The 12,381-nt window shown below is 39.8% G+C and overlaps 1 protein-coding gene across 6 annotated transcripts in view; it reads left to right on the forward strand.

The window, feature by feature from the left end:
* The window catches only part of NFAT5 (nuclear factor of activated T cells 5), a 126,997-nt gene that overhangs the window by 46,567 nt on the left and 68,049 nt on the right, over positions 1 to 12,381 (forward strand). For 4 of the 6 annotated variants that reach the window (XM_039502536.1, XM_039502537.1, XM_039502538.1 and 1 more), the window contains one exon: positions 6,132 to 6,257. In XM_039502536.1, the coding sequence (XP_039358470.1) occupies positions 6,132 to 6,257 (126 nt within the window). Of the gene's footprint in view, positions 1 to 6,130; positions 6,258 to 12,381 lie in introns of those variants that run through there. The other 2 variants (XM_039502540.1, XM_039502541.1) reach the window with 2 other exon arrangements.

The raw sequence follows: 12,381 nt of genomic DNA on the forward strand, positions 1-12,381 counted from the left end.
CTCTCTCTTCTGTCCTTTTCGTGTTTTTTTTTTTGGTCTGTCACTGGGGTTGTATCCTTTCCCCTTTTCTTTTAATATATTTTGTCCATTTAGATTGTAATCTCTCTAGGGTAGAGAAATTCTATTCTCACAAGTCTGTAAAGTGCCATGCATACCATTGGCACTATTGGTAGGGGTCACCAAATGAAATTAATGGGCAGCAGATTTAAAACAAATAAAAGGAAGTTCTTCACACAGCGCACAGTCAATTTGTGGAACTCTTTGCTTGAGGAGGTTGTGAAGGCTAGGACTATAACAGGGTTTACAAGAGAACTGGATAAATTCATGGAGGTTAAGTCCATTAATGGACATTAGCCAGGATGGATAGGGAATGGTGTCCCTAGCCTCTGTTTGTCAGAGGGTGGTGATAGACGGCAGGAGAGAGATCACTTGATCATTGCCTGTTAGGTTCACTCCCTGTGGGTCACCTGGCATTGGCCAGTCAGAGGACAGGATACTGGGCTAGATGGACCTTTGGTCTGACCCAGTACGGCCGTTCTTATGTAAGTGAGTTAATCTACAGGGGTCTCAAACTATGGGTCGCAACCCTGTTTTAATGGGGTTGCCAGGCCTGGGGCCAAAGCCCAAGCGCTTCAGCTCAAGGCAGTGGGGCTCAGGTTACAGGCCTGGGGCTGAAGCCCTAGGGCTTCGGCTTTGGCCCCCCCGCCGAGGGTGGCAGGGCTTGGGCGGGCTCAGGTGTTAGTCCCTGTCTCCTGTCGTTGCGTAGTAATTTTTGTTGTCAATGAAGTTTGAGAACCACAGATCTACATTATATGGTTTTAAGCTAAAGGGTCTAGCCTTTCCTGTGGGTGTAATTCACATTATTTTATATTGGAGTGTTTATACACCTCTACCTCGATATAACGCTGTCCTCGGGAGTAAAAAAATCTTAATGTGTTATAGGTGAAACCGCGTTATATTGAACTTGCTTTGATCCACCGGAGTGTGCAGCACCGCCCCCCTGGAGCACTGCTTTACCGTGTTATATTCAAATTTGTGTTATATCGGGTCGTGTTCTATCAGGGTAGAGGTGTATGTGCACTTATTTGAAAATAGCTTAGGTGTTGAACTTCCTCTCACCCTTCTGTTCTCCTTGCCTTGTGGTTAAATGTGTATTTTGTCATCTGTAGGGTGCTATTTAAAATAAATAAATAAATAATGCACCTTTAAAACTCCGGATTAAGAAATAGAGCTCAGGATTTAAATCTTGATATTTTGACTCAGAATATTTAGGTGTATAAATGTCTCAGGCTTGTGTGTGAAAATATTGTGTCTGAAATCTTGCAGGCTTTTTTTGGTGTGCTAATACAGTTGGTACTTCACAAATGAAAATGAGCCCAGGTGAACTTCTTTCCAAGTCTAGCTTTCCTTTCCTATTCTTACATACATCAAGGAGATGCATAGCTTATCTGATGGACTGGGAGGATTAAAGTATTAAAAGCTGAAATAGACTAAAGACCTGTTTATTGTCTACAAGCACAACATGTCTTCTGGTGCCACATGATTGTTCAAAATTTTTAGCTAAAAAAAGTTAAATATATCAGCTGTAAATTCATTCCTTCTCACCCACGATATTACTTTAAGCAAACAGGGCCCTGTGATACTGAGTTTGGGATACAAAGCATACTTAGTACTTAGATCTTGGCATTTAAATAGAAATTGTCTTTCAACTTCAAGGTTGTGTATTTGATAGGCAATCTGGAGGCTGTTGGGTTTGGATATACTACCTACTTTACACCTGCAAATTTTTGGATATTTATGACCTTAGATGTGGGTTATTTTTACTCGCCACTCATCTTGTAAGGTTTTTCCATTTTAACACAGCATATTTAATAGTGTCAACGTTACTTAACCTCTCACAACATTGATTCTAAATTCACTCCTAGCAGCCCTTTAAAACATAATATCAGTAATGGAAAGCATCCCCACAGAAAACATTGTTACATAACAATAGCAAGGGAGGTAATTGTCAGTAGATCTGTCCTACTAATAGAAATCCTTCAGGAATGCAGTGATGTAAAACATCAAATGTCTGGGCATAGTGAAGTTTGGGGAGCACTTTCAAATATCTGGAATATGATCCAGGTAGTGAGTTAGCACTCTTTATTTCTGATTCTCCTCAAGTCTGTGAATTGGGTATATGAGTCTGTCTACCATTTCTGTCTAGAGAGGCTATGTTAAAAGAATGGTGAGTTCAAGCACTGAAAAGTTAGAAAATGCCAGAGCTAAGATTGTTTATGAAAAATTAATTTGGCCCTTTTGTGCACATGCATTATGAAACAAGTCTTTAATTACATACTATATTTTTTCATAGGACCCCAGCCTCATTCAGTGCCCAAGTAGGACACCTCCTGGGGATGAATCAGAGATGTTTAGTGAAGAAGACTTGTCTATAGGACCCCGGCCTCATTTGTCACAGAAGTTGGAAGGTGTTTTATGAATGAGGGAGGGAACTGCAGGAAGAGAAAAGATGATCTCATGGCAAAAGTAGCTGAATGCTTCCCTGGAGAAGTGTATTTTATGCCTGCCTCTGCAACAGAGTTTCTATGCGATGCTTGGCAAGTCACTTAAACCTAACTTTTTAATGTTGTGTTCTTCATTTTTCTACGTGTCAAACTCAGGACCCTAGGTCTGATTTGCAGAAGTGCTCAGCATTCAACAGCTGCAACTGAAATCAATGGGAGCTATGCTTTGAATATATAAAATGCTACGTACTCTGAAAAGTCAGACCCTAAGGGACAGACAAAATTAATGGACACTTTTGACCTTCTTCTGTTTGAGATTCAGTTCTGTGTCTGTAAAATGGGAGTAATTATACCCTCTCTTCCCACAGGGGTGTCATGAAAATAAATTCACTAATGTTTGTGAAGTGCTCAGATACTATAGTAGTGAACACAATAGAAAAGCCTGTGAGGAAATTAAACATTCTGTATTTGCAGGAGAGTTTGAATAACATAGTAAATAAGGCATAGGGGCCATACATTGAACAATAAGGAAAAAATATTGAATAGCTTCTCATTTAGTGAGCACTCTCCATCTTGAGGCAGCAGTCTTGTTTAAAAAAAAAAAGTAGGTGGTAACACAATTAGAGACTGTATCATAATGTTTATGTACAAGGGGGCTGAATTAAGATTGCACTGGCAATCATAAATTTGGAATTTTCCAAATTTTGAGTGCTTGACTTTTCAATTATAACATTCTTTTAACATCATTTTGGGATGTAATGGTAGTGACTGATCCAAGATGATATTAAAAAATGGGGGAAATATACTTTAAATTTATAAACTGCTGCTGCCCAGGCAGTTCAGGTTGTAAAATTCATGATAAACTATAGAATAGAATACAATTATGAAAATATAATAATACTCATTTGATAAAATTGCCCTCTTAAACATACAGTAAGCTCTGTAATGCTCCTAATCACATTAACAAAGCAAAATAATCTACCAGAATTGAAAAGTAAACCAGTTACATAATCAGACTTTTAAAAATACGATTTCAAATATCAAAAGTATATGGACCATTGTAGTCTACCTTGTTTTTGTGTTTGCTCTCCATAAAAACCAGGATTCCATTTGTGACAGGTACTAAAATATTACCTGTTTATTTTGCACTGGCACAAATGTAGATATTGTAGATATCTGTATGAAATCCTAAATCCAGTAGTGAGGATACAAGGTATCCTGTCAGAAGAAAAAGATTTATTCTATGTCAAGCAAGCTGACCAGTGTCCACAATGAAGACATATCAAAATTACCAAGAGGAGAGAACAGAATGTCAGATCTAATATATACCTTAGGTAGCTACCAGAACAATTAGTATTTTGTCTAACATAACTAGGAGAAACAATGAGGAGTCCTTGTGGCACCTTAGAGACTAACAAATTTATTTGGGCACAAGCTTTCATAGGTTAGAACCCACTTCATCAGATGCATGGAGTGGAAAATACAGGAGCCGGTATAAATACATGAAAGGATAGGAGTTGCCTTACCATGTGTGAGGTCAGTCTAAGGAGACAAATCAATTAACAGCAGGATACCCAGGGAGGAAAAATAACTTCTGAAGTGGTAATGAGAGTGGCCCATTTCAGACAGTTGACAAGAAGGTGTGAGTAACAGTAGGGGGAAATAAGTTTTAGGTTTTGTAATGACGCAACCACTCCTGTATTATACCTGCTCCTGTATTTTCCACTCCATGCATCTGATGAAGTGGGTTCTAGCCCACAAAAGCTTATGCCCAAATAAAATTGTTAGTCTAACAAGGACTCCTTGTTGTTTTTTGCTGATACAGACTAACACGGCTACCACTCTGATAACTAGGAGCTATCCCATCCTTTCCCCCACAAAATAGTGCTGAGAGGTCTGTCTGCAAATCATAGAATCATAGAATTCAAGATCAGAAGGGACCATTATGATCATCTAGTCTGACCTCCTGCAAGATGCAGGCCACATAAGCCGATCCACCCACTCCTTAGCGCCCCTGCCCCCCCCCGAGGAGGGAAAAAAAAAAAAGGGCCATTGCCAATCTTCCCTGGAAATCCCCGAAATCCCCTCCCAAATATGGCTGGCGGTCCCAGCATGGGCATGACATGCAGCCAAAACTCTCAAAAACCTCTCCAAAATACCATATATCATACCATTGACATTCCATTGTTGACCAAATGAAATACAATAAAATAAATTAATGCTCTGATTTTTTTTCCTTTTCATTATCCTCTTCATTTTCTTTCCATTCATCAAATATGTTGTTCCTTTATCACTATATTTTTGCTCATTTGTCTAGTGTTCTAGTAACTTCCTATATCTTACTCTTTCATATTCACCACAATTCACTGTTGTTTTTCTGTTACATTCTCCTCCCCTTTGCTCCCTTTCTGTTCCATTACTGCCTGTTCTCCCTCTCCTACATCACTTTTGTCTATTTCTGGTTCTTTCTCTCTTTTTACCATATACTTCCTGAGATATGGCAACTACTTCTCTTCCCCATTCCCTTGGGTGTTCATTCCCCCCCCCCCTTCCTGTGTTCTGTGCATCTGACCAGGATATTGGAATTGAGGGGGAAGGGGAGGAATGTAAGCAGACATTTTTATTCTCCTCCCCATCACAACCTGAATCTAAATAACTTAAAACATGCCTGAAATTTAAGATTCTTCTTTCCTCTGAAAGTGATTCACCAAAATATGCTAATAAATATTTTGTAAAGTAGATTGATGGCATATTTTTATTGTCTGAATGCAGTGGCAGCTTTTATTATGAGGCTAATTTTAAATAATCACGTGCTTACAGGTGAATAGTTTACCTTTGAATCAGGAGTTAATGTGGAAAAGCAGAGTGAATTTGGTGTTAGGTGACTTAACATCTTAAACTTTGCTGTTGTGGTTTTGTGTCAGGCATGTTGTGTGTAGCAGCCATAACTGTTTTACAACAGATATGTTCACAAAAATACTTACTTACTTATTTATTTACACACATTACCATAGAGTCTGAGGGCCTTCCACATAAAACAGCATCTCTAGTGGGTTCTGGCTCTTTTCTGATATCTTTTCAGTTTATAGAATCTTTGTTTGTGTTTTTTGTTTTTTATTGTTGGGGAGGGGGGAAGGGGTGATGTATGTTGTGACCATCATTCTTGTTATAGTGAAAAAAATATTAAATAGGAAGGTTTTACATTATTTCCTAAATATTAGTCTATTCTCCATTGGAAGCTATTTCCACTGCTTGAATACTGAGCGTAGTTTTGTCTCCAGATCTCAGGTACTTTGTTCTGGGTTTCATCATCTGCGTTGTTTCAAAGGCACCCATGTGTTGCAGGTTCATAGATGGTCACTCTGTGTCTTGAAAGGGAAAATGCAAATTTGCTCAGTCTTGAAAACTTGTATATTTTAAGTTTTAATTTTTTTAAAATCAACTTGATTTCTGTGGGTCAGTGATCTCCAAGAAATTTGCCTACGGAACTTCTTATGAAGCTTCTTGAGATGCCACATCGATGGTCTATATTCCTAGACTAAAATCTTTAATATAATCTATGTTTACAAAAATGACAGTTGATCTCTGTGTTTAAACCCCTTTTCTCCTTTTTTTTTTTCCTCTCAGAATCTGTCTATGACCTCCTCCCAAAGGAGTTGCAGTTACCACCCTCCAGAGAAACATCTGTAGCATCCATGAGCCAAACAAGTGGTGGTGAGGCAGGTTCGCCTCCTCCAGCTGTAGTTGCTGCTGGTAAGCATTCCACTTTGCTCAGTTATATCCTTAAGATGTGTAGTATTCTGGCCAACATGAACAGTGCTGGCAAAGTTTGGAGTCTGAGACGATTATGAAGAAATAAATGAGAGCTTATTCTAGGAGACTTCTAACAATCAAACTAAATGATATGCATTACAGGAAAATTTTACCTAAATCATACTTGCATTACATGCATAATATGTTTTTCCCACTGGTACATTCTTCAAAACCATAAGTGTGTACTAACTCCTAGAATGCACTCTTCTCTTCAGATATGGTAGGCACCAATTTGGAACTGAGTCAATGTGTGTAAAATAATGAATTCCACCTAGCATAGAAGATAGAATATGAGATGGTATTTTGGCCTTAAGTCTTTTATCAGGCTATAGGAAGAAAAATACCATGTTTTCCTTTGTATGGCCTGAAGAAGCTCTCAGAATTAAACCACGCATATATATTTTCTGTTGTTGCATGTACTGTAATCTTTTTATTGCATATTAAAACATAACTAGTTAATGTGATTTCATATTTATCAAAAATGTCTGAAATGACTATTTAAATTAGGTACACAGTTTAGAATTAAGCACATTTCTTTTTACAATGTGTCATTTTGGAGAAAGTGTGGGACATGACACTTAAACTGTATTTATTTACAAAATATTAAGATCATCTCCTTATGCGGAATATTTTAAACTTAAAGCATAAAGTCCCTTTTATTGACCTTTGTTTTTAAAAAAATAAATAAGGAAGAGTTAGTCCATTGCTAAGGATAAAGTTTTGATCTGTCAGGTTGGCACCAGTGCTCTGCAGAGTGCTAGTGTATAGCTGGAACTCTTTAGTAAGCAGTTTCACTTTAGCGAAAAGGCAAACCAATCATTGTGCCCATGGCTTATACCTCTTCCCTAATGGGCTGAGATTTCTTGAATAATTGGATCCCTGTAATCTTTATAACATTATATTAAGTTTGAGAGTGGTGTGTTGTCCATCAGTTGATGTTCTAGAAAATTAATGTTTGAGGTGGGGGTACTGGTAGCTGCATTATGCAGCTTTTGCTGTAGATTCATGTGCATTAACCTTCTATATAAAAACATGCCCCAGAAATGCACAGTGTAATAAACAGCCTTTCTGGTTGGAGGCTGAAAAGGTTTAAATCTGTAAGAGAAACTTACAGCACTGATCACCGTTCATGTTTTGCCAGACGTTTTCTAACAGAGTCTGTGGATTTAATTGTGTACTGTGGAGCTTGCTAAGTCATTAGATTTATAAAAAGTGGTAATTTCTTTTACAAGTGTTTGATTCTAAGAGATTTTAAAATGCAAGAGATTTTACCTCAGTTCTTAATAATGAATCTGGTTCCAAGGTACAGCAACAACCGAGTACTGTTGCAGAAACATAGATTTTTGTTTTAAAAAAACTGTTAGTTAAATCCACAGACAGAAATGTAACTGCTAACTGTTTGTACCTTTACTGAGACAATTTTTGAGCATTTGAGTTTAGGTAAACAGAACTAAATGTCTGTTCCTGCTAGGTTTTTAGCATCTGCTGATAGTCAATCCAGATCCGCTTAAAAAGCTGGGAATGTGCTAGCTGTGTTTGTGTTTGGGTTACACTGCAGCATTGACAGTTCAAGACTATAACAGGGTTCAAAAAAAGAACTAGATAAATTAATGGAGGATAGGTCCATCAATGGCTATTAGCCAGGATGGGCAGGGATGGTGTCTCTAGTCTTTGTTTGCCAGAAACGGGGGATGGGCAACAGGGGATGGATCACTTGCTGATTACCTGTTCTGTTCATTGCCTCTGAAGCATCTGGAATTGGCCACTGTTGGAAGACAGGATACTGGGCTAGATGCACCTTTGGTGTGACCCAGTGTGGCCTTATGTTCTTTCCTTTAAAGAAAACTGAAAGAATATAATGTAGATCAGAGAGAGGTTTATTTGTAAACACTGGAAGAAGGTTCCATGTTCACTGAACTAAAAGGGGTCTTTAATGTCACTTTCTGATGAAGATTCCTCTGCATCAGCATTGTGAGAAGCCAGTTGGGTTTTTAGATTTCACAGGGTGCAGTTAAAAAGCTGGATCAAAAGTGGCACACTTGATTATAAAGATTGTAAAAAATTTAACAGCTTAGATTATATAAACTTTGTTAAAAATTAGTATAAAACATTAAAGTGTGAATCTCATTACTGCTGTCACCTGCCATAAAAGTGAGTGTCCGAAGGATTGAATCTTGGTATTTTAAATAGTGTATCATTCGTACCTTGAAAGCCCCAGTCAGTGATCAGCGCCATTGTGCTGTGTACACATGTAACAACTGTGAAGGTCCGTAACCCAAAGAGTTTGTGGCTGGGGCTTTCAAAGGAATCTAAGGGAGTTATGTGCCCATATCTAATTGACTTTCAGTGGCAGTTAGGTGACTAATTCCCTTAGGCCTGGTCTACACTAAAAAGGGGGTTCGAATTAGGGTACGCAAATTCAGCTACGGGAATAGCGTAGCTGAATTCGAAGTACCCTAATTCGAACTACTCACCCGTCCAGATGCTGCGGGGTCGAACTCCGCGGCTCCCCGTCGACTCCACCACCGCCGTTTGCAGTGGTGGAGTACCGGAGTCGACCGCGGCGCTTCCGGAGTTCGAACTATCGCGTCTAGATCAGACGCGATAGTTCGAACTCCGAGAAGTCGAACTCACCGCGTCGACCCGGACGGTAAGTGTGGACTAGCCCTTAGACCCTTGGTGAAAATCCCAGGCTACACTTTCAGGATGTGACAGGAGTCAACAGAAGGATAAAACAGACACAATGCAAGTGAAATTACTGTTTGTATAATACAGGGGTAGGCAACCTATGGCACGCGAGCTGATGTTCAGTGACACTCGTGCTGCCCGGGTCCTGGCCACCAGTCTGGGGGGCTCTGCATTTTAATTTAATTTTAAATGAAGCTTCTTAAACATTTTAAAAACCTTATTTACTTTACATACAACAATAGTTTAGTTATATATTATAGACTTATAGAAAGAGACCTTCTAAAAACGTTAAAATGTATGACTGGCACGCAAAACCTTAAATTAGAGTGAATAAATGAAAACTCAGCACACCACTCCTGAAAGGTTGCTGACCCCTGGTGTTATACATAGCAGTAGCGGTGTTCTTCCCCTCTTTGCCTCCACCATCTGGTACAGTTTGGGAGAAGGCTTCTCTCCCCAAAAGAACCAAAGGTGTGGGGGGGCTGAACAGGACCACCCATATCTCTTTCCCCTGCAAACTTGGGACAGTTTTGGAGGTTGTGGGGGAAAGAAACACCCCCTTTGTCTCCAAGATTGGGAGAGGCTGCTTCGGTTAGTCTGGTAAATTTTGGACCTGACTTGTGACCGCCCCATTTGGAAGCTGGCAGTAGGAGAAGAAACAGCCCCCTCCACAAACAATAGGAGAGAGTGGAGAAGTGAGTGTGAGGCTCTGTCGTGGACCCAGTGGGCTGGTTACTAGTGTTGCCACAAGATCCCTGATCATGCTCCTGCTGATGCATCAGTGCCAGTGGCCCTGCTGCAGTCCCTCCAAGCAGACTTCTGATCTGCCACTGGGAGGTGAGATGAGGCCCAAGTCTCTTGTCCTCCCCACCATCTCCTCCACACAGCAAGGGTCCCTCTCTGAGCATATAGGATTTGTCTAGTGCAAAGAGATGGATCCTGGGCTGAGGATACTCAGAGACTCTGCCTTCCATCTTTCCCCTTGACCAAACGTCTGCAGGGAGGGGAGCACAGTAGTCCAGATTCAGTGGGAGGTCTGGGAAGTTTTATACTTAGGCTGGAGTTAGTAGACCGGAGCCCAGGCTGGGCTCGCCTAGAGCATTACACATGCCTTCTTTTTTAATGTTTTGGAGGGATTGATTCTCCTATTCTCAGGGGAGCCATAGTTTCCAGTTGTGGTGGGTTAGACTTGTCCAGCCCTCTCTTCAGTGTTCTGTCAATTTTTGTGAAGGAGGAGTTTTTCTCCCCCTATACCCAAAATTCTCCAGGTTCCCAAAGGAAGGAGGCACAGGTGCTTCAGTCAGAAGACTGCTATTTCTCCTTCTTTGGAAGGAGCAGTCTTCCCCTGTGCTGCACTAGTTCCTTTTTGGGTGCACCCCTCTCTATCATATGCCCCAATTGTCTTAGGGTTGCTGCAGTCTCTTCAGGCAGCTGTCATAGCTGGTCCTGACTCATGCAGTATAAGGAGTCTGCTTGGTCTCCTTTCTGTTAATAGGAAAGAAAATGGGAAGGTCACTCCAGGCTCCCTGTGTGTATTGTAGAGAGAGAAAGAAGAGTGTGCTTGTGTATTTATATTTAATTTAAAAAAACAAGATTTGCTGTTCACTCATCTGATTGTCACTTTTGAAAAGTGGTTAGTAAAAGAACACAGACACACATTCAAATGGCTGATGTTGTAGAAATGGTAAAGTTGGAAAGAAAGGTGACCTTGGCATCTTAGAGTTCCACTATCATAAGCCAGTTTGTTCTTTCTAGTGTTTTGTGTAAATCTTTTGTGTGCTATCTTATTTATCCTAAAACTATAACGTATTTTCTAATGTTATAAGTCTAAACCTACATCACTGTAGGTGAGCCCATTAAATACATTGTTATTTTTTTAAGAGATGGAGTTAACTAGAAATAGGTCTAGCATTTAGTATGTAGTGTAAAAATCAATAAATAAAATGATGCAGGTGCACTTTACTAGAAGCAATGAGAAGATTAAATCATAGGGAGTGATCAGAGGTGTTTTTTTTTCTCCTTTAAGATTTAACATAATTTGTTTTCTGCTTCCCTAGCCACTGGGTGACACAGTATCTGGCTGAAAATCAGATTACTGTAGGGTTTTCCATCAGATGCTTTGCTCTGAGGTTTTGTTCCATGTAAATGCATTGCATAAAAATCTTGCTGCAGCTAACTCTTCAGATTTTTAGAGGAGCAGGATGGGCTGTTTTCAGGTGTGAGGGCCTGACAGAAACAGACTTCTAGTTCTACCATTTAACATTTGTTTTACAACTTACAGGTCAGTTTAAAAATATTAAAACAGAGTCTTGATAGTTGGATTTTCATGAACACATTTGATAATTTTAATATAAGCAACACGATGTGTATCTCATATTCATCAATTCAGATGAAGAGTTTTACCCACTCTTTGAATGTCAATCAGGCAAGTGTAACCAATGAGGAATCCAGAATTTTGTGCTGCAACATTGATATCCTCAGCTTCTTTCTCAGGTACCTAGTTCCATCACACTTCCAGAAAATAGGAGGAGGAAAAGGGGCTCCCTATATGCATCAGCACTAAGGACTAGCATCGTGAGCTCTTTGTATAGACTGCTGCATGTGGGAGCATCTTCATCCAGAGGGCAGGAAAAAGAGTAACGTGAGCCAGCACGAGCATATTACTAACAGGAAATATCGATCATTTACTAGGCTCTTTTGATTGCAGATCCAGATGATGAAGCAATCTCAATCTAGGCTGTAGTTGGAGTTGATCACTTACATAGATCAGCAGCTGGAGCTCCAGGAACCCACACTTTTAATGTTCCCGGCATGAGCATTTTCAAACCTTTTGTAGGAGAAGGTGCCTGATTCTTCAGTTGTATTTCTCAGATGTTGATGAGATTTTTCACATTTGGAGGACATGGGTTTGTACGAAACTGATTTAAACAAGCCTTTATCTTTCTATTCAAAATGCTAATCTAAGTCTCTTCTCTTGTGTTCCTTTCTAGTAGCAAGTCAAAAGCCCTCTGTCATCTTCTTCTGTTTGGAATACTTCAAATACAAGAGCCCCTGTTCCTAAGCACCTCAAACTGTATTGCTTTTTGAAAGGTAAATGTGAAGGGTGAACCTGTTCTCTGAATTAGTATGTACAATAAAATCCTCTCTACCCTTGCACAGAAAATATAAAGGGAGCATCTTGACTGCCAGCTGTAGTCCTGTTCCTTCTCCCTCCAGTAGAATCTTAACTAAGGACAGTTTGCAAATCTTCGGGGTGCAGTAAGGAATGCATCCTTTCCAGTGTCTCTTTTTGATCTCTTCTTCCCATTTTGCCACTGTGGGAATGGATCATTCTTCCATATTTTTTCCTCCTCACCATTATGAACAACCTTCCTGC

Source organism: Mauremys reevesii, linkage group 16 (genome assembly GCF_016161935.1).
Source record: "Mauremys reevesii isolate NIE-2019 linkage group 16, ASM1616193v1, whole genome shotgun sequence".
NCBI classification, from domain to species: Eukaryota; Metazoa; Chordata; order Testudines; family Geoemydidae; genus Mauremys; species Mauremys reevesii.